The 22,441-nt window shown below is 40.4% G+C and overlaps 1 protein-coding gene and 2 non-coding genes across 4 annotated transcripts; 2 read left to right on the forward strand and 1 right to left on the reverse strand.

The window, feature by feature from the left end:
* Positions 1–428: 428 nt before the first annotated feature.
* Positions 429–19,095, reverse strand: slc26a6.2 (solute carrier family 26 member 6, tandem duplicate 2). 2 transcript variants are annotated; one of them, XM_073469529.1, is made up of 20 exons: positions 18,350–19,095; positions 17,965–18,104; positions 17,003–17,142; positions 16,749–16,859; positions 15,907–16,082; positions 15,196–15,360; positions 14,943–15,095; positions 14,773–14,855; positions 14,532–14,679; positions 14,337–14,450; positions 12,584–12,661; positions 11,993–12,088; positions 10,908–11,014; positions 10,634–10,703; positions 9,352–9,444; positions 6,500–6,613; positions 6,057–6,203; positions 5,403–5,457; positions 4,275–4,402; positions 429–1,744 (listed from the first exon to the last, which is right to left on the reverse strand). In XM_073469529.1, exons 2-20 carry the CDS (start codon positions 18,090–18,092, stop codon positions 1,721–1,723), a joined length of 2,130 nt encoding a protein of 709 aa, XP_073325630.1. In that variant the 5' UTR covers positions 18,093–18,104; positions 18,350–19,095; the 3' UTR covers positions 429–1,720. The 2 variants fall into 2 exon arrangements, with proteins under 2 accessions (XP_073325630.1, XP_073325629.1); XM_073469528.1 differs by lacking the exon at positions 18,350–19,095 and having other exon boundaries at positions 17,965–18,207.
* Positions 19,096–20,952: 1,857 nt separating this feature from the next.
* On the forward strand, positions 20,953–21,025 carry trnar-ccu (transfer RNA arginine (anticodon CCU)). The gene has a single exon. It is a non-coding gene; the product is annotated as a tRNA-Arg (tRNA).
* A 486-nt stretch (positions 21,026–21,511) lies between these two features.
* trnar-ccu (transfer RNA arginine (anticodon CCU)) lies at positions 21,512–21,584 on the forward strand. The gene has a single exon. It is a non-coding gene; the product is annotated as a tRNA-Arg (tRNA).
* Positions 21,585–22,441: the final 857 nt, after the last annotated feature.

Here is a 22,441-nt window from a genome sequence, read left to right on the forward strand (position 1 = left end):
GTGCAGTCTCACGAGTGACTCACGGTTAAGATGGGTGAAGAAAGTGTTTCCACTGTGGCTGTCCTTACTGTGAGGTTATCTGTGCTCAAGCTGCTATAATCAGCATCTGCAACATCTTTCAGAAGAACTGAAAATGTCTCCTTATATAGTATAACAAATTCACGGAACACATCTGTAGATACAGAAGACGTAAACAGGAGTCTGAGTGGTAATGAAGCAGCCTCTCCCAGTGAGATAGAGGAGAACACCCTGCAGCCATATTTGGGGCATCTGTTTCATCAGTCCAGAGGTATTTGGAGATTTCCTGTCATTGCGTAACCAAATACAGACAGTTTTGATTTAAATCTTCCAAGGAAGGCATTTCGTCTTCCTTGCAGACTTTAATCAAAACTGTCTGTGTTTGAAGAGGGAATGAACAAAGAGAGGCATTTGACTAAATAAAATAATGTTTATTTTGAATGTAAATGAATGAACATTGGCAGATTTTTAAGATTTTAATAAATAAACAATTAAAGGTGCAATATGTAGGAATTGGACACTTTTTGAATTTATACTCAAAACAAATATAGAGTAGCATTTCATCAGAATAACCGCTAACTGCTGCTAACTGTAGCTGCCGATAGCTAGTTAGCTCAGTTAGCTGTGCAGCTTGGCGGTCTCGACTGGGAACTCTGATCAGTGGTGTTTACAACACTAGCACAGGAGCTTTGGGCAGGGATGGGCCAGGGCTAGCTGGTTAGCATGCTAACTTCAGTAGATATCTCTGCAACGCAAAACATAGATGTCATTTCTTTTCATTCTGTCGATAACTTTAGTTAATTTTTGAAGGTTTTCTGCTGGAGGTCTTACATATTGCACCTTTATACAAGTATTGATTTTGTTTGTTCGCAATTAAAAGGCAATAACTTCATTTTAAAACACAGGCTGCAAAGATGGTCAAATACATCACAGAAGAATATGAATCTGTATTGAACCAATCACTGTGTGTGTTCACAATAACTTCCAGGTAGAAACCTGCTGCATCACGCACTAGCTTACATACAATTTGATTCTGTTTTTTCAAGTTGCGTACATCTCATTCATCTAAAATGCATGATTGATGCTGTTGTATCATATCACATCATATAAATAACAACAATTTCACTGACGTTAGGTCGGAGAAATAATTTATTTGTTAGGCGTCAGACTGAAGAAAATGATGGCTTTAGTTCACCCAAAACTAGCAGTTACAAAGATGCTAGCAAAGCAAAGCAGCAGTGCTTTAATATCCTGTACATCTTTAAACCTTACAGTTATGGCTAAAAATGGCATGAGGAAAATGGTTTTCCTATTTCACATATCTCCACAATGCACATTAACGTTAGTTTTCCCTCCCGAAGTGACTGTTGTTAGCGCGACATCACAGTGATTCGTTTTTTTCATATGCTTTATCTAGACGTGTGTATGTTTTTGTTGTTTCTGCATGACCATGAGTGTGTGAGCGTTATTACTTTGATTTGTATACTCCTCCACCATGGCATATTACTGTGTGACTCCATATGTGCAGTCTGTTGTCATTTATTTACATTCTATTCTTTTTGTCTTCATATGTTTGTTACAATGTGTCATCATGTGCAGGTTTGTGTGTCTGTATTCGTGACAGATGGATAAAACCCTAGATAAAACCCTCGTACAGTGTGCGGCATTTCTTCAGAATCTCCTCCATCGTTCCTCTCAGGACTCAGAAATGTGTCCCCATGATCTCCTGTGAAACAGAAGGACAGCAGAGACATCAAACCAGAGAAGAAGAAGAAGAACCAGAGAGAAGAGGAGAGAGATATCAAGTGGGACAGAGAAAAATGCCAGCCTGATTTTTTAAAAATATGTGCCAGATTTTTCCTTTTTTTCTCCAGTGGCATGAAAGTCTCAGTTGAGGTTAACGAGGAGGAAGAGAACAGAACAGGACTGTGAAGATTTTGGCTGAAACTTTAGGTCAGCCTGCCACGATCTCAGAAATGTTATCAAACTCTTTTAAATCTGATGTCTTCACTGTGCAGCATGTGGATTCACTCCATTATGTTAAACTTTACATACTGAATGTCTGATGGGCCTCTGGGGGTTAACGTAAGGCTTTCTGATATGCTTAAATGCATCTGTAACACCAACAAAGATTACTTTTGTGAATGGAATTATAAAAGAGTGACCTGGAAATACACTATAGGCCAGATGGAAACCAAGCTATCACTTTGAAAACCTCTCTCTGTTACGCAAAACCATCTCCATGTGAAATATATTCATGCAGTACAGGCTACATACTGTATATGAATGCATATGTATGCATGTATTCATGAATTTGCACATGCCTGCCTGCATGTGCGTTCTTCTTTGCACCGTTCCTTTGACCAACCTCACGCTCCTCTTAACAGCCACTCGCTTCCACCGTTGTATCCCCTTGTGTGTTAGCCAGTGACTGTATTTGTGTATGTTGTGTGTGTGTGAGTGCCCGTTCTCTCCCCATAAAAAAGCCTTTGCTCCTGTATTTCATGGACCAGTGCCACGTCTTTGTTCTTTGTTAGATTTCTCCTATGGGAGCAGAGGCATAAAGTCACGCACCCAACTAAATACTAAAACAGAGCAGGCAGAAACAAAAGCACACTTGCTGAACAATATGCAGGCATGCATGCAAGGCAGCAAGGGCGTATGTTCGGCCGAAAGTAATTTGCCTTCCGACAGAGATTGATGGTGTGCTCTGGGATGAGCAGTATGAAAAAAAATACATCAAAAATACATTTAAATACACCAAGATATCATGAAAAAACACCGATCTCACCATCCCCCGAACATCTGACCTTGTGCAATCAATTTGCAGTCCAGCTCAGTAGGGACCAATGAACCAATCTATAAACCACATTTTAATTATTGGTCATTAAAATTACTTTAATACATCATTCCCAAACTCCAGGCTGCTCAGTGAAATCAGTAATTTTCCTAACCCCAGTGTCTTAAGAAATGTGATGCTTAATTTTTTTTATCCATACAAACAAATGACTATTTATAATGTGAAAGTGGTCGCTCATAGTGACAAACCCTCAGAGGATGATCACCTGACTCTGCAGCTCCCCTCAGCTCTGTTTTTTTTTTTTAAAAACAGCTGGCACACACAGTTAGCGACTAGCTGGTGAACGTAGTGCTGCTGCAGAGACCAAAAAACAGAGATTTAATTCATTATAAACTTAAATGAATGCTGTGATGTTGCTGTTTCCACCCAATGTGTAAACTGGCAAGAACACCTTCTCCTTTTCAATTTTATGAGATGTCAGTAAGTCGGTTTATATTGTTTTGGGCAAAAAATGATGATTATGAATCTGCCTCTGGATAGCATTTTCTCCTCAGTTACAGATCACAATGTGAATGGGAACTAGTTCTTAGCGCATACCAAACATAATAATGGCTTTAAAGGTGCAAAATGTAAGAACTGGCCAGCTGTTGAAGTCATACTCAGAACAAATAGGGGAAGCATCCCCCTAGTAACCGCTAACTGTAGCTGCTGTGAGCTAGTTAGCTTGGTAAGCTGTGCATGTAGTGGTCCAAACTGGGGGCTTGGAACAATAAAGGACTGTTGGTGTTTACACCTTTAGCACAGGAGCCTTGGACTGACATGGGCGAGCTGGTTAGCATGCTAACTTCAGTAGATGTCTCCGCAACACAATACATAGACATCATAATGTAAAAGCTGTTATTTCTTCTTGTGCTCATAATTTTAGTTCATTTTTACAATGATTTCAACCAAAATTCTTACATATTACACCTTTATTCCTGCAGTATATTCATTTTCAATCTCCTTCTGTGAATTTACCTCCTCCTGAGAAAGTTTTTGGTGGGCATCTCCAACAGTTAGACGTGACAGGCATCTGTTTCTATTTATTTATAAAGCCCTTAATGGCAAAAAGCCATTAAGGGCTTTATAAATAAATAGAAATGGCAACAAGCCATTAAGGTCCCATTCAAGGGACCGGCTAATGCTCCAAGTCCTGTGTGCCAACACTAAATTTGGGAAAACTGCTTTTAGGTTTTGTGCTGCACATTAAAACTTCACAATTGTATCTATATGTTTTTTACACTGTGTCCGGCTGTTGTTTGTCTTCTTGTTAATTGTCTTTGTGTGTATTTATCCAGTTTTAAGGGTATTAGTATAAGTATTGAGGTCATCACTTAAATAAATGTGCAACTTGTCAGACACTTTATGATGACGTGTTTGTTTGAGTGCACGTGTGAGTGCTCGTACAGTATATTACCTTATCTGGGCTCTGTGGGCTGGAGGACTGACAGTACAAAACAGCGTCATGGATGGTGGAGAAGAGACAGGACTTTGTCACTTTGTCATTAAAGAAACCTCCAGACTGCAGGTTGTCCACCACACCAGCTGGACAGAGAGAGACAAAGAGAAGGAATAATGGATATGCAGGCAGGGCTGTGTATGAAAAAGGAGAAATAAAATAGACCGAAAGTAATAAAAAATGTTTTTAAAAAAGCGTGAGAAGAGGATGGGAGGAGTAGTCCTTGTATTAATTGAACCTCGTTATAATTCCTAGCTATATAAATATTCTTTGCGGTTCATTTGTGAGGCCAAACACTCTCCATAAACTCTTTAACTCATTACAGGCTACCAACCCAGATCAGGCTAATTAGAGCTGCAGATGACGCCTAGCTTTGCGGTTGTACCATTTTTCTTTCCCTGGAGACCCACATTTCAGCCCATCCAGCAAGCCAGACCTACATTTGTGTGCTGGTATGTAAAAAATAAACACAGGGAGTAAATGCTTTATTGAAGTAAAAACACAACCAGCCCATCATATTTATGTTTTTTCTGTCCTTATGAATCATTATAATCTTCGCACGACTCGCTAATGCATATCAGACCAAACACAGAAAAGCTGGAAGACATACCAGCTATTGACCGAACGACTTCCTTCCCAGAAACATTACAACAACATCAGAAAACAGCTAAAACAACATCCAATGTTGTTGAATGAATTCAAATTGTGTGTGGCTGAGCGGGTCTGGAACGTGAATGTAAAAATACATCGATGTGTGTGTGTTACAGTATGTGGGACTAAATATACCAGTGGGATTTTGGAATAGGCCTATTTCTGTCAGGGGTTCACTAACTCACTTACTTTCGAGAATCAACGCACAGATAGAATGAAATTCATTGTCTTTATAACACTGATACACACAGAAAGCAGGTCTTGGTCATACAACAAGATGTAAACAAACCATAGTTGCGCTGGTGTTGAGATTTTTAACTTTTCCCCTGAATTTTATTGTTAAAAAGTTGTTTCAAAATCTCCTCTTCCAAAATCCACACTGTTCTCTGGCTAAAATCGTGTTTTATTATGTTCTAGTGATTGAGAGGGACTCACTTTGGCAGCCAGCGAGAACCACCTCCACACCAATTTCTCCATAGTCTCCCCGGATCTGAAGCAGACACAGACGCACAGAGCAAAGGTTAGACTAGGGATCATTTCATTAGCCTGACAATTCAATTTACAGTAATTGAATGCCTGAGGAGCTAAATCAAAGGGGGAGGGAAGGATTAAAAGAGGATAAGCACCAGTTGTTGTCAGAAGAGAGGCAAGAGAAAGGCAGAGTTGGATAAACAGGAAGAAATTTACTCAGGAAAGATAAAAAGGATCAGAATCATTCATCTTGTGTTGGCTTTATCCTCCCAGGGCTTGTTCATTATCTAATTTTTGGAGAAATATCATCATTAGCTATCAATTGTCTGATCATTTTGTTCTTTAAAAGATGTGTTTGGATCCAGTTTAGATGACAAGAATGTAGAAATTCTTCATTGTGATCTGTTGATTTTGTCAAAATATTGACACACTATATATATATACAGTATATATATACATATAAATATATATATAATATATATGCGCACAATATATAACACACACATGTAGTTTTGTAATTCATATACAAATGCATGTGTGCAAATGTAAACGGTGATTGAGTATTCCAGTTTCTCTCTTTTAACGTGTGTGTTACATGTGTAAATGTGATATTCATACTCGGCGTAGCGTCTTGACTCCCACAGTATCCAGGAAGTTGACGGGGCTGAGGTCGAGGACGATGGCTCTGGGCAGAGAGGGGTCGGGCTCAGCATCCATCTCAATGACGGCGATGTCCTTCTGCACCTCCATCTCTGGCTCCCCCTCCTGTACAGGAGGAGACACGACACGATGCGAAGAGACTCATGAGAGGTTAATCAAAATCCAATAATTTGCCTGAGACGATCAATCACAATCAAAAGTTATTGCAGAACGGAAAAATCAAAGGTTTGCAGGACAGCTTTAATGCTTCTATGTTTATATTTCTATTAAACGGACTAAAAAGTGCTTGTGTAAGAAGATAGTGATTTAAACAAGCTCAGCAAAAAAAATCTAACACAGATGAAACAAAAACATCCTTCTGCATCATTTATAGTAAATATCACGTCTCTGCTCAAGCTCACCATGTGCACTGCATTCTTCTTGGCAGCTTTCTTTGCAATCTTCTTCTCGTGCCTCTTCCTTTTGGCCTCCAGTTTCTTCTTCGCTGACAGGATCTTGGTAATGTCAATGCCAGACTAAAAGAAACAGAAAAAGACAATCAAACATGGTAACAGTGAAGTTCACATCATTTCATAGAGCCAGTCAAGTCTAGCTTCCTCCGGAGGTATTCATTATGACTGCAGTACACCACTGTTTGGCCTTTTTATTCTTCTGCTCATCTATTCCAGATGTAAATGGCACCAGCTCTCTAGAGTAGTAGAGAGTCGAGTACTTCTTATAGTATCTTGATTGTTTTCAGTATTTTGCTCCCAAAGATATTTCAACCAACATTCTGGTTATGTTGACATAAAGTTATTGTTTTGTTTAAGTAGTCCATCAGAGGATGGTCAGTTGTATTCTTCCATTATGTAAACGTTTGAAAGAAATGAGCATGCAATTTTAACTAGAGACCATCTTATGAAGGGATCACACCCGTGGCGACGCCCGTCGACATGTTGACGTTCCAACTAATACTCAGTGGTCAATACAATATTATTACATGAGTACTCAGTACTCATGGGTTGGACCACACCCATCTTCTAACTCTGCCTTGATTTTGAATCTGTCCACCGAAACACCAGGCAATATACTCTGTGTTAGTTCCTGCTACCAGAGGTGTCGTCCAGGAACACATTTTGCCATGACAACATACATGCACACACAGACTCGCAAGGTTTAAACATTCCCAGCTGATGCTGTTGCAAAAGGTTAAAGAGTAGTAATGAAAACAACCTGTAAGAAGGAAGTGTTCTCAAATTTGCATTAAAGATTCTAAGAAAAAGAAGAAAACATGACAAATGTTACACAAACCACTACTGTGTTACTACAGGGGCTGACAGACAGCAACAAAACAGGTTGCAGATCAGGTCACTAGCTGTGATAGAACACAAAAGCACAAAGGTTTATCTCAGCCAGCGTAGCCAGTTCAGTCAGTCGCAACTCGCAAGGCAGGTGTGGCAGGTAGCCATGAGAAGGAATGATGACACGCTTACTGAACGATACAATCATAGGACATGGCAGGAAAACCAGTCTTATGTGTTTAGGAATGTTCTTGTATAGAGTAAACGTGAAATGAACAATGGGAGTTTGTTTCCCTACATCCAACATATAAAGGGCACAACTTAAGTGACTCAGACTCTAAGAGCGAGTCTAAAGAAATGCCTCCAGAAAATGAAAGAACACACTTCAGAGATCAGAGCAGGTTAACAGCTGATATTTTTATCGACACATTGTCTGTTGTTGTTGTACAACTGAAATCGAGGGACAAAATCAGTGGTTAACCTACTCTCTTCATTCTTTGAAGGTATTTCTTTGGCAGAAGTCATTCAACATAGATTTGTTGGGTTTTAGTGTTTTTCTCCATGCATCTCCCATAGACTTCAATACAGGTGACACCACTGGCACCAAAGCAAGATTTGGTAACATAATGACCCCTCCTTCTTTTTTAGGTTTCTTGAAAGCAACCAGGAAATGAAAATGTTAAGAAAAAACTGTCAGGGTCATCTGTCCCTTACAGTCAATCAGATTTTCATTGTCAGGTTTTGAGATTTGTTTTTCCATGAATAAAAAACCTGCCTGGCAAATGCAAAGTATATCGGACTTTGATAACAGCCCTTAAAGCCTTACTATTCTCTGAATCTAATTTTGAGCATTAGCACGTGTAGGGCATGTAGGGCACGTTAACTCATCATGACGATGTCACACTATGATATGAAAAAGAGAATTTAAGCAAAAACAATGTCTGATTTGCCTCAAAAAACTTTCCTTGCTACACTAGTGGATCAGATTACAGCCGTAGCATCCCCTTACACAAGCAGTAAGTGATCAACACTCCTCACTGCGTCAAGGAGAGAATCCCCCAATCTGTCCCCTTGTCTGAAATAAAAAAATGACCAGAATTCATCTGGTGGCTATTTCTCACCTTGTAAACAAACGTAAAGCATCTGCCAGTCAACACCGGCTCTATGAAAGCTTCTTTGCGTGTCAAAGATTAAAAAGAAAAGAGCGACCCAGTGGCTTTGACACCCTGACATTTTAATGAATGAGACGTCCCATTATCTCCCTCTCTTATTCAATCTCTGCTCCTCACCCTCCCTCCACTCTTCCTCCTCTTTTGTCATCTTCTTTCTACCTTCCCTCAATCTGTCTTCCCATTTGCCCCAAAGAGACGTGACAGAAGAAGAGGAGGAAGTAAGGGGGGTGAGAGAAGGGAGGAGGGGAGGCAGTTTGAACAAAAGTTTGCCAGAAGAAAAGAAAGGAGAAAAAGGTGGGATGACATTTTCAACAATGTCTGTCACGGTCGTGATGTGTGATTTGGAGAAATGTGGGGCCAGTTATTAGTATGTCAGAAATAATGTTTGTGAGAGAGGAGTTAATTGCACGGAAACTGTGACAAGGAGGATTGTTGTTACTTTTTCTGTGAGTGTGTGTGTGTGTGTGTGTGTAGCTGTGGTTTGTTTATCTTTATGTTCATGAAAATCTTGGCTTATGTGTCCATCATGGTGTGTTTATATGTATGATACTGCTCTTTTGGGGGGGGGGCGTCGTCCACAGGAATACATTAAAAGTGTGTGTTTGAGTCCTGCCACGAATTTAACTTTTAGACTCTGAGCAAGAGGACATTAGATATATTTAGTCAGTCCTCACTTCATGAAAGCTAATTGAGGGTTAGGCCTTGGTTTTAGGTTTCAGCTAAATTAAAGAAAGGTTAAATAAGTGTGTGTGTGTGTGTGTGTATGTGTGTGTGTGTGTGTGTGTGTGTGTGTGTCCTCACCTTCTTTCCAAGGGCATCTTGGTACATCTCAGCATTGGCAAAGTAGAGAGTTGCAGAGGAACGGAATATCAAAACCCCTGGCACCGGCCTCACCTAAAATCAAGCGATCAGTTAATCAATTAAACACACAAATAGATCACTGCATTTCCAATAAATGAGTTACTAACTGGGCTAACAGGTTTTCATGATATTCAGCACTAAATGAAGGTGAACAGGAGGCAAATACTGACTCTGCATATGTGTGACTGCAACCTTAGGCATGAGGAGTGAGGTTGGTGAGGGTTAGCCAATCAGAGGGAGAGAAGAGCATACTACAGTACTGGTCATTGAGGTTGTGTCCGAATTCACTCACTCATTCACTCCTCCCTACTCATCACCTAGGGAGTTCACTTTTGGACACCACTTGGATAATTTCTTTCCCACCAGCGCAATGCATGATGGTATATAATGCTTGGTTAGTGACCATCAGTTGTACATTACTTTTCATGATGCATTGTGGGACACTTTGAGTCAACTATACAGGGTTTAATACATTTCACTATATATTCAGACAGCCCTACACAATGGCAATCTCAGTATATAGTGAGTCGCTAGTGATGTCGGACACAGCCTGTGTGATACATACAGACACGTAGCTTCCACGACACCAAGAACGAGACCACCATGCTAGAGACTCTGTGAGGCTGTACTTAAATCAGTGGTGCTTTAAGGCTTATTGCAATTTCATGGCAATTCATCTAGTAGTTGTTGACAGATGAACAGACCATCACTGCCATCACTAGAGCCCCAACACTCAAATGGCTTAAAAGTGTACATCCTATTTAACAGGATCAAGCATCCTACTGTTTTTGTTTGGCTGACTTAAAAACAAATTGTATGTGATTAGCAGCTCAGATAGTTAAAGAAGGACAATAGGAGTAGCGAAGTTTAAAGTTTAGATAAAAGAAGTTCAATAATAGCATTGTATATTGTTTTAATATGGAATGCAGGTGAGAGGTTGAGTGTTGGTTGGGAGGCTGTGCAGTGCCGTCTGATTGAACACTGAGCATCACATAACTCCCATTAACACCTCGTTGGGAGGCTGTGCAGTGCCGTCTGATTGAACACTGAGCATCACATAACTCCCATTAACACCTCTATATTTGACTCTTGGCAGGGACGAAAGGGGAGCAGGTGTACTTTATAACCTGCTCACCTCAAAGAGCCTTCAGGCGGTCTTAGATATTAGACATTTAGCATTTATCATAGTGCTTTCAGGTTACACAAATATAATATGCCATACCTGATTGTAGTCCTCCAGTGGCCTGTAGATGTCAGTGTCTGGGATCTGCCCCAGTAGAGAGTATTTTGGTCTGGAATACACACAAAACAAAGAATTGAATGAACAATTAGTAATACTTTGTATTTAGGTGTGGTCTGAAAGAGCAGGCTTGACTTAATTGTTGTTTTGGGCGTTGTGATTGATGGCTTATATTAACACACACTCCCACTAAACACGTGTGTGTTTATTGGTGTATAATTATGGGTGTGTGGGCCCCAGGGCAATGCATTCCTACAGCTGTGTCCTGAAGATGACAGTGAGCATGGAGAAACCGATGGAAGCAGCCAGTCCCAGGTCAGGGTTTAACAGCACAGTGAGGATGAAGGTGACCACCCAGACCAGCTGGAGATAAAGAGAAAGAGAGTATGATGAGTAATATAGAAATGGGTAGTAAAAAAGGACAAGTCTTGCGACCATTAGCTGGAGCTGGAGCTCATTACACATGAGAAGCACTATGTGGAAATCAGCTTAAATAGGCTACAACTTTGCTATTCTTGCTAGATGCTTCAGTAATGGAGAAAAATATGAGTTGGACTTGATTGTAGCACCACAGGACATGGCCATGTTGTTCCTCAATGTAGCTCATCAGTTTATCAGGCTCAGGTACAGTATATTTCATCAGCTATATGGACTTACATTATAATGAACTCACACTTGGCAGAATAAGAAGCACATAGAAAGAGTATTCTCTGACTATTTATTTGGTTTCAAGATGTTTATCCCCGTTGCTAGCCTTGTTATTGCTATTTTCCTGTGTAATATAATTTCAACAATTTGTCAACAAGTGAGACCAGACAAAGCAAACACACAGGGAATGGCTTATTTCTGATTAGTTGATTATAATATTCGATTTTTATTTATTTTAAAAGAGTCAGTGTCTTGGCACTGGTTTGGACAGTTCTGTGGTTCTTTTCAAGTGAGATGATGTGCGATCAAGTGAGATCAATTGCTTGTTAGCAATTTTTCATGCAGGCTTATATTTAGGATACAGTTACATGCTAACATTTACCTATCATGCTAACATTTGTAATTTACAGGAGAAAACCACAATATGTTAGCAATAATCTCGAAGAATAGAGTAGCCTAGCTAAGGGAGGCTGACTGGGAATGATAGTAAGTTTTAGGGGCATCCTGTGCTGGAGATTTTCTCTTAAAGAACATTATTGTTGCCTGAACAGATGTTAGCTTGTGAAGCACAGTGATTTAAAAATGATCTAAAAAGAAAAACATCCACATAAACGCAACCTGTTTGCAAAATATTAATAAATCTATTTTTCCAAAACATGAATCATTTCCATGTCTACTTTTTAGCACACTCACCATGTCTACTTTGTTGCTCTTCCACAGTGCAGGGATGTCCATGAATTGCTTCATCATGCCATGGAGGTTGACAAAGATGATGGCGGCCAGCACTGCCTACACAGTGAGTCAAATATAATACAGTTTATATAGAGAGACTATATAGAGACTCCAGTTATGAGGCCTAAAAAGAGAAGGGGAAGGTTTGTTTGAGAAACACCTCTTATGGGGCTTTTGGAAGTTTTATGCACTCTGGGTTAAATCGTCATAACTCTGCTTTACAGACTCTATGCTCCCATAGGCTGAATGCCTTTAGATATATAAATGTGGTTAATTTATAACCCCTGATTTGTTAATTATTTGTTTTTAAAAAGCCAGATATGAGTAGTTTTATTTTTCACTTTGGCTAAGAGCGAAGAAACGCTTATAATTGTGCAAATACTTTCACTCTCAGACTTGGACACATGTGCATGCTTATGCTTGTGCACAGATGTGAACACATGCCCCCCCCCCCCCCCCCAACGCACAAACACACACAAACACACACACACATACACACACACACACACACACACACACACACACACACACACACACACACACACAGAGTACCTTCGGCAAATCTTCAAAGAGATATCCAATCCAGAGAGTGATGAAAAGGATAACTATTGCTGATAGAGCCCCAGCAACCTGCAGTGAAGAGAGAGGGAAGATAGAGGCATGATGAATAGAAATCAGGGGAGAGAGATCAGAGGAAGGGAGTTAAAGAAAAACTAGAGAAAAGATGAATGATGTAGTGGTTATTAGATGTGAATTGGTTCATGATTATGAGAGGAGTCAAGGCATCATCAGTTAAAGCCTCTCCACTCCTCTTCTCTGTAATGGGCTCTGAGCTGATTAATGGTGTTGTCAGACCAAATCGGTTTAGCCTTTCAGTGAATCTGTGTTTGTGTAGGTGGACGATTTGAGGGAAAATCGATTCCCTGAGTGTTTTTTAATGATGCCACTTTTCACAGTACCATTAATTATGACCAGCTTTACAATCCGTTTAACCTTTAAGTCTGCCCAGGTTTGTGACTACAGGCTGAGGGAAGTGTCGGGATGAAAATTCTGATCTGAAAAAACTGTCTCATGAAAAATCTTTATCATGTTCAAAAAATGCCAAGAGTGAAAACCAATAAGCATTTTTTGAAATTATTTCAAAATGATTTTCAGTTGTGTGGGCTAAACACAGATGAAGCAACAAATATCATGCAAACCAAATAAAGAGAATTATCCCAGCTAAAATTCATGTTTTGTTTAAGGAAGTGGTGGTTTTTTCATATTTTGCCTTTATGTTTATTTACTTCTTTGTTAGTTCTGTGTCCATTTATTGCACCATTTTGTGTGAGGGTCTCCCCAAAGATAGAGCAAGAGAGATGTTGATACTAGTGATCCCGCCTAAAGGTGTAATTTGTAGAATATGGACAGAATTGGAAGGTGGGTCCAAAAACATAGGGGGCAGCATATCACCAGAGTAACCGACAACTGCTGCTCTTTGCTAGCTCTCCTTGACTGTAGCTAGCGTCCATTAGCTGATTAGCTAATTATTTGTTAGCCTTGGAGCCAATGGCATCTAGACCTGGACCTTGGACACTGTACAGAGGCGATTTACAGCAGCTCTGACCAATAACATCTTACTCTGTGAATCGAGGACTTATTTTGACTCACTGAGAGGTAATGTGGAAAGACAAACCAAGACTGTTTGGCGAGTTTACTTAGTTTATGTTGAGCTTGAACGAAGTGTGTTTTACAATCAATTAACGAGTAAATTAAGTTTGTCTTAGTTTGATCAAATAGAGAAAAGCTGTACAGTTGTATTCTTCTGTTTAGTAAGGAAAATAGAAGGAAGAGTATTTAATATTGACATTTTGTGAGTTTCTTTTGTTCATTTATTAGTTGGGGACTATTTGACTATTGCCTCTTGCCATTTAAAAGTGTCATTACGAGAAAGGAGAGGGCCAGGGCTAGCTGGTTATCATGCTAACTTCAGTAGACATCTCCTCAACACAATACATACTTTGACATAATGTCAACACTGTTGTTTTATTCCCACTTTCTAAATGTTTTAAACTACAATTCTGGCCATATCTTACAAATTGTCCTTTAAAGGGTAAGCTCACTTACCTCAAGTATTACAGCGAGGTACTGCATGGATACTAAAGTAAAAGTGAAATATCTGACTCTTGTGATCTGCATTGCTCGATGATTTCTGAAATCAAACTAAATTCTCTGTGCACTTTTGTCTTTAACTGCTTCCACAGAGACTGAAGTGTTTTGGTTTGTTCAAGGGCACTTCAGTAGAATAAGTTCCACTCATACCAACCTGAGTCTTCCCTCCTGTGCTCTCCTGAACCATGGTGCGAGACATGGAGCAGCTGACGGTAAAACACTGGAAAATTCCTCCAACAGAGTTACTCAGACCCAGGGCGATTAGTTCCTAAACCAGGGAAAATACACCATTTCTATACCAGTTATTAAAAGATCAGTTCATCCATGGTCCCAACTATCACCCCCCTACCTGGTTGCTGTCCACACTGTATCCATATTTCAGGGCAAAGATTCGTCCCAGTGAGATGGCGATGCCATAGCCAACCACAGCCAGCGCGAAGGCGTCCCCGATCACCTGACCAAACAGAGAGGCTTCTGGGAAAACAGGAGGCTGGAGACTGGACATGGATAGAGTAGAATACATCACCCATTAAGAATACTTAACTTTTTAAATGTGTCAGCACACATTTTTTGCTCCGTGTCTCTCTCACCCCGAGGGAATCAGTCCCACCACGTCCACTTTATATTTATTTTTCAAGTCAACTTGCCAGGAGACAACCGTCGCAATAACAACCTGGAGGAACAGATAACAGGAGATGTATTAGAGAATGTAGGAACTAAAATATTTTATAAGTGCATTTATGTATTTCTGTATACTTACACCCAGCAGCTCCACGGGTATAGGAATAGGTATTTTTTTACTCAAGTATGAATTGAGCTCCTTAGCGAGGATGAGACCGACTATAGCGACAATGCTCACCACAAGAGTACCGATGTTTGTCTTTGGAAGGAGGGAACAAATCTCCAGCACAGTCTGGAACAAAGGAATAAACATTTTAATGAGAAATTGAGAATTTCAAAAGAATATGTGGAAGAGAACAACCGTATGCGACTGTTGCCGTGTTCTTTCTTACATATATCAATGAGAAGGGTCCACTGTATCTCTCAGGGTTGATGCCAAAGGTGTATTTGAGCTGGGACACAATGACGTGGATGGCAGCTCCTGTGGTGTAACCTCGGACCAGCGGATCAGACAGGTAGGTCACAACAAAACCAAACTTGACTAGACCGAGCACAATCTGCATACACGAAGAATGAGAAACACAAGGAGGTTCACAAGGAGGGAGAACAAACAGGAACACAGTGGCCATGCACTCATAGCGATGTTTATATACAAATACTTTTACATTAGCCTGGACTGAAGGGGAGCCATACGTTTCTTGTATGTCAGAAATAACAGAAATACCACAGTGTAGAAATACTCTGTTACAAGGTAATTTAACAAAAGTATTAGCATCAAAATATACCTGAAGTACAAAAAGTAAAAGTACTCAATATGCAGAATATGGCATATTTCACAATAATGTTTCCTTTATAAATTAAATTATTGATGCTTTCATATGTTCATCACTTTAATCTTAATCTATAATATTATTAGAGCCCAACTGATATATTGGTTGGCCATTATTATTATTATTATTATTATTATTATAGGAGTTGAGTAGAAGTATCAAGTAGCAGAAGTCAGTAAAAGTAAAAATGCTGCTCCAGATTTTTCCTTTTAACACAAAAATATATTTGATATTTGACTACCAGACCAGAGTACACCGTTAATTTTAATTTACCTGAAATATTCCAGATAAGAAGGTGACGGCTGCAGCCACTCGGACCCTCTCCGCATCCCGGGAGATGATATCAACTATAGTTTCATTGGTCTGATTGTCCCATGTCATGAAGTTTGAGTCTGGGGCCAATCGCTCTATCACTCCTCCTACCATCACACTCAGCACTGCAAATGTTCCTGGAGAAAGGAGACATAAACACACATTGTTGCCAGTAACCAAATTTTTCATCAGCTTCCTACTACAACTGATAGGGTCTTATGTGAACACATTAGGTTGTTTTACAGTGTTTGTATGTGCCTTTCTCACTGGTTTGACATCAATTGGAAGGTGATGTTGTAGTTATTTTGGTGGTTCCAGAAATAAAGGTCCCATTTGACAATTTTATGTGTATCACTTCTGTGTAAGAGCATATCTAGTTCTTTGATATATAACATAACATACGTGTATATGGGAGTGTTTTTCTATGTTGAGTAACATTAAGGTCCACTTCACATCTCTAGATTCAGAATCTGATTAAAGTTTGTCAGATTTCTTTTTGGACGCCACTATCAAATCAGATCAGATCACATTCACAGTCTTTTACGGGGCAGACTAGCTTAGTTGTTTTTGAGTGTTTAAACTCTTGATAAATAATGATTGAGTTTCTTTTCTTAAGTTACACTGATTTTAAATAAGTTCCTTTTTGCTCATGAATATTAGAGAGATTCTGAACTTTTGACACAAGGTTTTCAGGATCTTTAAAAACAAAAACAATACCATCACAGCTCAACTTTATGGTGGATTAATTGCCACTTGTAAAAATGATCCAGTCTGCTGATAGAAAAAAGTGTTAAAGTACAAACCAATTGAGATGTGTTTGGATGTGCCAAAGATGAAGTAGATGAGGACTGGGTAGAAGGACGAGTAAAGGCCAAAGACTGGAGGAACAGCTGCTAGCAAGGCATAGGCCATACCTGCAGAGATAGCAGAGTAAATACAGTACAATACAGTAATAATTTGAAAGCAGCTATATCAAGAAAAAAATAGCACAGTAGAGTCATGTGAAGTTATAGAAACATCTCTTTCTTTATCTATATCTCTGAACCTCCATCCTCACCCTGCGGCAACTGCATGATCCCCACACTGATTCCAGAGATCAGGTCACCCAGAGCGTTGTCTCTGAGGGAGTATCGAGGCAGCCATGACACTGCAGGAACACTCCCCAGCAGGCATTTCTTCGCTCTGGGACCAGAACACCTGAGGTTGTGTGTCAGAGTGACGGACAGAGAGGAAGAAAAATTTACCAAATTTACATCTTGTAAATTGATTAGGGATATGCTTTTATATCAGTCTTGTACTGTTCATTTTTTATGTTGACTTAAATGGTAACTAAACCAATTTTACACATTAAGTTGACTTTTTTAACTGTTTATTTATTTCTGCACATCAAACAAAAAGGCTTAACGTAACTAAATTATACATTTTCTCATGTGACACTATTCTTACAAAGACATGACAAGCTGCTTTTGATCTCAGTCTTATTTGTAATTTTATTTTACTTCTCTTCAATTTTTCAAGATTTTATGACATAATAATATCATTTTTGTTTTACACATGAAAGATAATTGTCTTTTGTGATTATTTTAAATCTAAAATATAGATATGGTGGAAAGTAAACTTCTTCTCTCATGTATCATCACATACTTGCATATCTATCTACTTGGACAGAAACCTTTTCACATGTATACCCCAGTACAACTTGTGCAACAAATAGATAAAACAAGACTTGTGCAAGTCCTTGTTGTAATGTGATGTACTGAGTAAAATGTTATTTTGATAGAAGGGGTTCTAGCTGATCTAAAATGTAAGTGAACAAATTAAATGTAGTACTTTATATGTAATGTTACAAAATCTGATGTATGAAGAGGGTAAATGGATCTTAATTTGAATATTGACCACAAAGGACTGGGTGTAACTTCTGTAGGTTTGCTGCTATGATACAAAAAGAAAATATACAAGGCAGAAAATGTGAAAGAGATTATTTGAGATACACAGTAGAATAGTTGTGGGGATCTTTACCTCATTGACTTCTTGACCTTCTCAGACAGAGAGGTTTTTGAGTCAGACTTTTCTGCCATCTCATCCACTGCGCCTTCATCCAGGATCTCCCTCTGCACGCTGTAGCCCATTCTTTTCCTCTCTGCCATGGCTGAAACTAGCTGAAATGAAAAAATCAATGAAAAAAAATAGCTTTCCAAATCCTTTCCGAATGCTGGCATTATATTTTTAAGTTTTTTTCCCCACTTTTTTAGAAAATACTTGGAAAATATATGTTACAAATACATTGTACAATAATAATAAGAGTTTATTTTAAATATTGTTTTGGCACAATAAGAGCTATAAAATATACAAGCTGTTGATCTCATCATGTGAGCAACAGTTTGAAACTTTGGATAATAATTACCTTGTGTGTTCCAGCTATATCAAGTAAATGTTTTATTATGTTGAAGAGATGTCAAACTTCAAATGTTGTCTGTTGTGTTTGTGGCTTTTACAAGAAGCCCAGAATGCTCTGAAGCCCTGAAATTAACCATAAAGGTTAAGTGTAGTTTTCCAAAGGAGTTGTATAATCTGTCTGCTGATTTCTTTTACCAGTTTTCCAGCTCAGAGGGAATTGATCCAACTTGTAAAAGAAAATAATCCACGTAATTTTATTAAAAGGTCCTTCAATCATAAGATGGCACATCCATGTTTAAGAAGAAATCCTCCATGTGAGCAGGCTTCAAATTGAATCAGCTGTGCGCTCTGAGTTTTCCAACAGATCCAAGTGTCAAAAGTAAAATCCACAACAGAGAGGATTTTCGGATCAAAAAGACAAGAACAAGCACCCTGCAGCAGATGTTGCCCCGTTTCTTTACTCTCTCCTCCCTGAATAAGGATAAGACAGTCTTTGTCTGTGTTGTGGCTCCACTGCTGCGTCTTGAGACCTTGAAGAGAAATCTAGATATGAAACTAGACATGGTTGTGGGGGGGAGAGGGCAAAGTTCTAAACTGTATGTGCACTCATAGAAGCGGTAACATAAGATGTAGAAATTAGACTTGATACCATATGTACTTGTATTATCATTTATAGTGATTGATTGACAGTTATTGATTGTTGTTGTCATGGCTTTTTAATTCATACTATACCTTTGAAGAAATGTGTTCAAAATGAAACCAACACACTCTAAATGTGTGTTTGACTTAAAGGTACAGTACATCACATGAATGGGATTTCCCATACATACAATAATATATTCACTTACCTCGAGACAGTTTGAGAAGTGTCTTATCAGTGTGCTTTATGTCTTATCTTGTATCCTTGTGTGATTAGATTACTCAACCATTTCAGCCCAGTCAGGGTTGTTATTGTTAATTTATGATTACCAGACACCACAGGAGAGTCAGGAGGAGGCATGCTTTATCACTAGAAGGACAGACACTGGTTAACTAAGAAGGACAAACAATATACTCTCTTAAAGCCACAGTGTTTTAAAGATTCATCGAGCACTGAACTTTTAATTGCTTATTCACATTAATTTCTTTCCTACCAACAAATGAGTGCTGAAACTGTCAAGATGCAAGTGATTGTAAATGATTTTTTGAAGTACCGTCTTTGAGCTAAAGTGACTACGCTAAAGATTTGTTGACAAAATTCCTTGCGTTTTCATCTGGAAAGATTATGGCGCTATATCAGTGTTACTGGACCAATAACCCAGACGTCGATGGATCAAAACCATCCTCTGTTATAGGACATTTTCGCACAGTGGGGCACTCTCCTCCAGATTAAATCTAGTCTGGCTAACTATGGATGAATTTGGTTCCAATGAGCAGGAATAAAGGTAATCCTGCATGAAAGAGATCATGCAGATAACCCAGACGGTGATGGATCGACACCATCCTCTGCTATCTAAGTTTTATGTGCAGTGGGGTCTGGCAAACATTATCAGACCTGTATGTTTTTCAAAATGTCCCATCTGGTATGAACGAGAGCAGAGTGGCGCAGCGGAAGCTTGCTGGGCCAATAACCCAGATGGATCGAAACCATCCTCTGCTATCTGAGTGGTGTAGAGGGGTCCTCTACACCACTGCTATATCACTCATGGCACAAAGTCACGTGATTAAACCAACATCAGTCATCGCTCTGAATGGTCAACAGCAAAATCCAACCAGACTGTATCTAGTCCGACAGGCTATGGATACATTTGCATAACGCGCTAGCCTCCTAAGCCAGGGATTGTGGGTTGGAGTCCCATCTTGCATGCATGAGAGCAGAGTGGCGTAGCGGAAGCGTGCTGGGCCCATAACCCAGAGGTCGATGGATCGAAACCATCCTCTGCTATCGGAGTTTTACATGCAGTGGGGTCCTCTACATCACTCATGGCACAAAGTCCCGAGATAAAACCAACATCAGTCGTCACTCTGAACGGTCAACAGCAAAATCCAACCAGACTGTATCTAGTCAGGCAGGCTATGGATACATTTGCATAACGCGCCAGCCTCCTAAGCCAGGGATTGTGGGTTCGAGTCCCATCTGGGGTGAATGATAGCAGAGTGGCGCAGCGGAAGCGTGCTGGGCCCATAACCCAGAGGTCGATGGATCGAAACCATCCTCTGCTATCTGAGTTTTACATGCACCAAAGTCACATGATAAAACCAACATCAGTCGCCACTCTGAACGGTCAACAGCAAAATCCAACCGGACTGAATATAGTCCGGCTGGCTATGGATAGATTTGGTTCCAATGAGCAGAAAAAGGTAATCCTGCATCACTGGGATCATTCAGCTAACCCAAAGGTTGATGGATTGAAACTTTCCTCTGCTACCTGAGTTTTACGCGCAGTGGGGTGCTCCCCACCACTGCTATCTCACCGAAAGCACAAAGTCACATGGATGGTGATGGTCAGCAGAGTGGTGTACCAGAAGTGTGCTGCTAACGCCTTGCAACAAGTTCTTCCAGCTAAGCCTCTGGCAAATATAGTCAGACCTGTATTTTTTTCAAAATAGATCGTACTTGGTACAGGAGAAGCCCCAGTGGCCTAATGGATAAGGCACTGGCCTCCTAAGCCAGGGATTGTGGGTTCAAGTCCCATCTGGGGTGAATGAAAGCAGAGTGGCGCAGCGGAAGCGTGCTGGGCCCATAACCCAGAGGTCGATGGATCGAAACCATCCTCTGCTATCTGAGTTTTACATGCACCAAAGTCACATGATAAAACCAACATCAGTCGCCACTCTGAACGGTCAACAGCAAAATCCAACCGGACTGAATATAGTCCGGCTGGCTATGGATAGATTTGGTTCCAATGAGCAGAAAAAGGTAATCCTGCATCACTGGGATCATTCGGCTAACCCAAAGGTTGATGGATTGAAACTTTCCTCTGCTACCAGAGTTTTACGCGCAGTGGGGTGCTCCCCACCACTGCTATCTCACCGAAAGCACAAAGTCACATGGATGGTGATGGTCAGCAGAGTGGTGTACCAGAAGTGTGCTGCTAACGCCTTGCAACAAGTTCTTCCAGCTAAGCCTCTGGCAAATATAGTCAGACCTGTATTTTTTTCAAAATGGATCGTACTTGGTACAGAAGAAGCCCCAGTGGCCTAATGGATAAGGCACTGGCCTCCTAAGCCAGGGATTGTGGGTTCGAGTCCCATCTGGGGTGAATGATAGCAGAGTGGCGCAGCGGAAGCGTGCTGGGCCCATAACCCAGAGGTCTATGGATCGAAACCATCCTCTGCTATCTGAGTTTTACATGCAGTGGGGTCCTCTACACCACTGCTATATCACTCATGGCACAATGTCACATGATAAAACCAACATCAGTCGTCACTCTGAATCCTCAACAGCAAAATCCAACCAGACTGTATCTAGTCCAGCAGGCTATGGATACATTTGCACAACGCACTAGCCCCCTAAGCCAGGGATTGTGGGTTCGAGTCCCATCTTGCTTGCATGAGAGCAGAGTGGCGCAGCGGAAGCGTGCTGGGCCCATAACCCAGAGGTCGATGGATCGAAACCATCCTCTGCTATCTGAGTTTTACATGCAGTGGGGTCCTCTACAACACTGGTTTCTCAACGATGGCACAAAGTCACATGATAAAACCAACATCAGTCGTCACTCTGAACGGTCAACAGCAAAATCCAACCAGACTGTATCTAGTCCGACAGGCTATGGATACATTTGCATAACACGCTAGCCTCCGAAGTCAGGGATTGTGGGTTCGAGTCCCATCAGGGGTAGTTGATAGCAGAGTGGCGCAGCGGAAGCGTGCTGGGCCCATAACCCAGAGGTCGATGGATCGAAACCATCCTCTGCTATCAGAGTTTTACATGCAGTGGGGTCCTCTACATCACTCATGGCACAAAGTCCCGAGATAAAACCAACATCAGTCGTCACTCTGAATGGTCAACAGCAAAATCCAACCAGACTGTATCTAGTCCGGCAGGCTATGGATACATTTGCATAACGCGCCAGCCTCCTAAGCCAGGGATTGTGGGTTCGAGTCCCATCTGGGGTGA

This window comes from Pagrus major, chromosome 7 (genome assembly GCF_040436345.1).
Source record: "Pagrus major chromosome 7, Pma_NU_1.0".
In the NCBI taxonomy this organism is placed as follows: domain Eukaryota; kingdom Metazoa; phylum Chordata; class Actinopteri; order Spariformes; family Sparidae; genus Pagrus; species Pagrus major.

What these genes read in the sequence shown, in the direction of transcription:
- slc26a6.2 (XM_073469528.1), bottom strand. Translation starts at nt 18,164, where the DNA reads ATGCCAGCATTCGGAAAGGATTTGGAAAGCTATTTTTTTTCATTGATT. An exon ending in GATCATGCAGTTGCCGCAGG is followed by an intron (nt 16,860 to 17,002) that starts GTGAGGATGGAG and finishes CTATCTCTGCAG; the next exon opens with GTATGGCCTATGCCTTGCTA. An exon ending in GCACAGGAGGGAAGACTCAG is followed by an intron (nt 12,662 to 14,336) that starts GTTGGTATGAGT and finishes TCTTCACTGCAG; the next exon opens with GTTGCTGGGGCTCTATCAGC.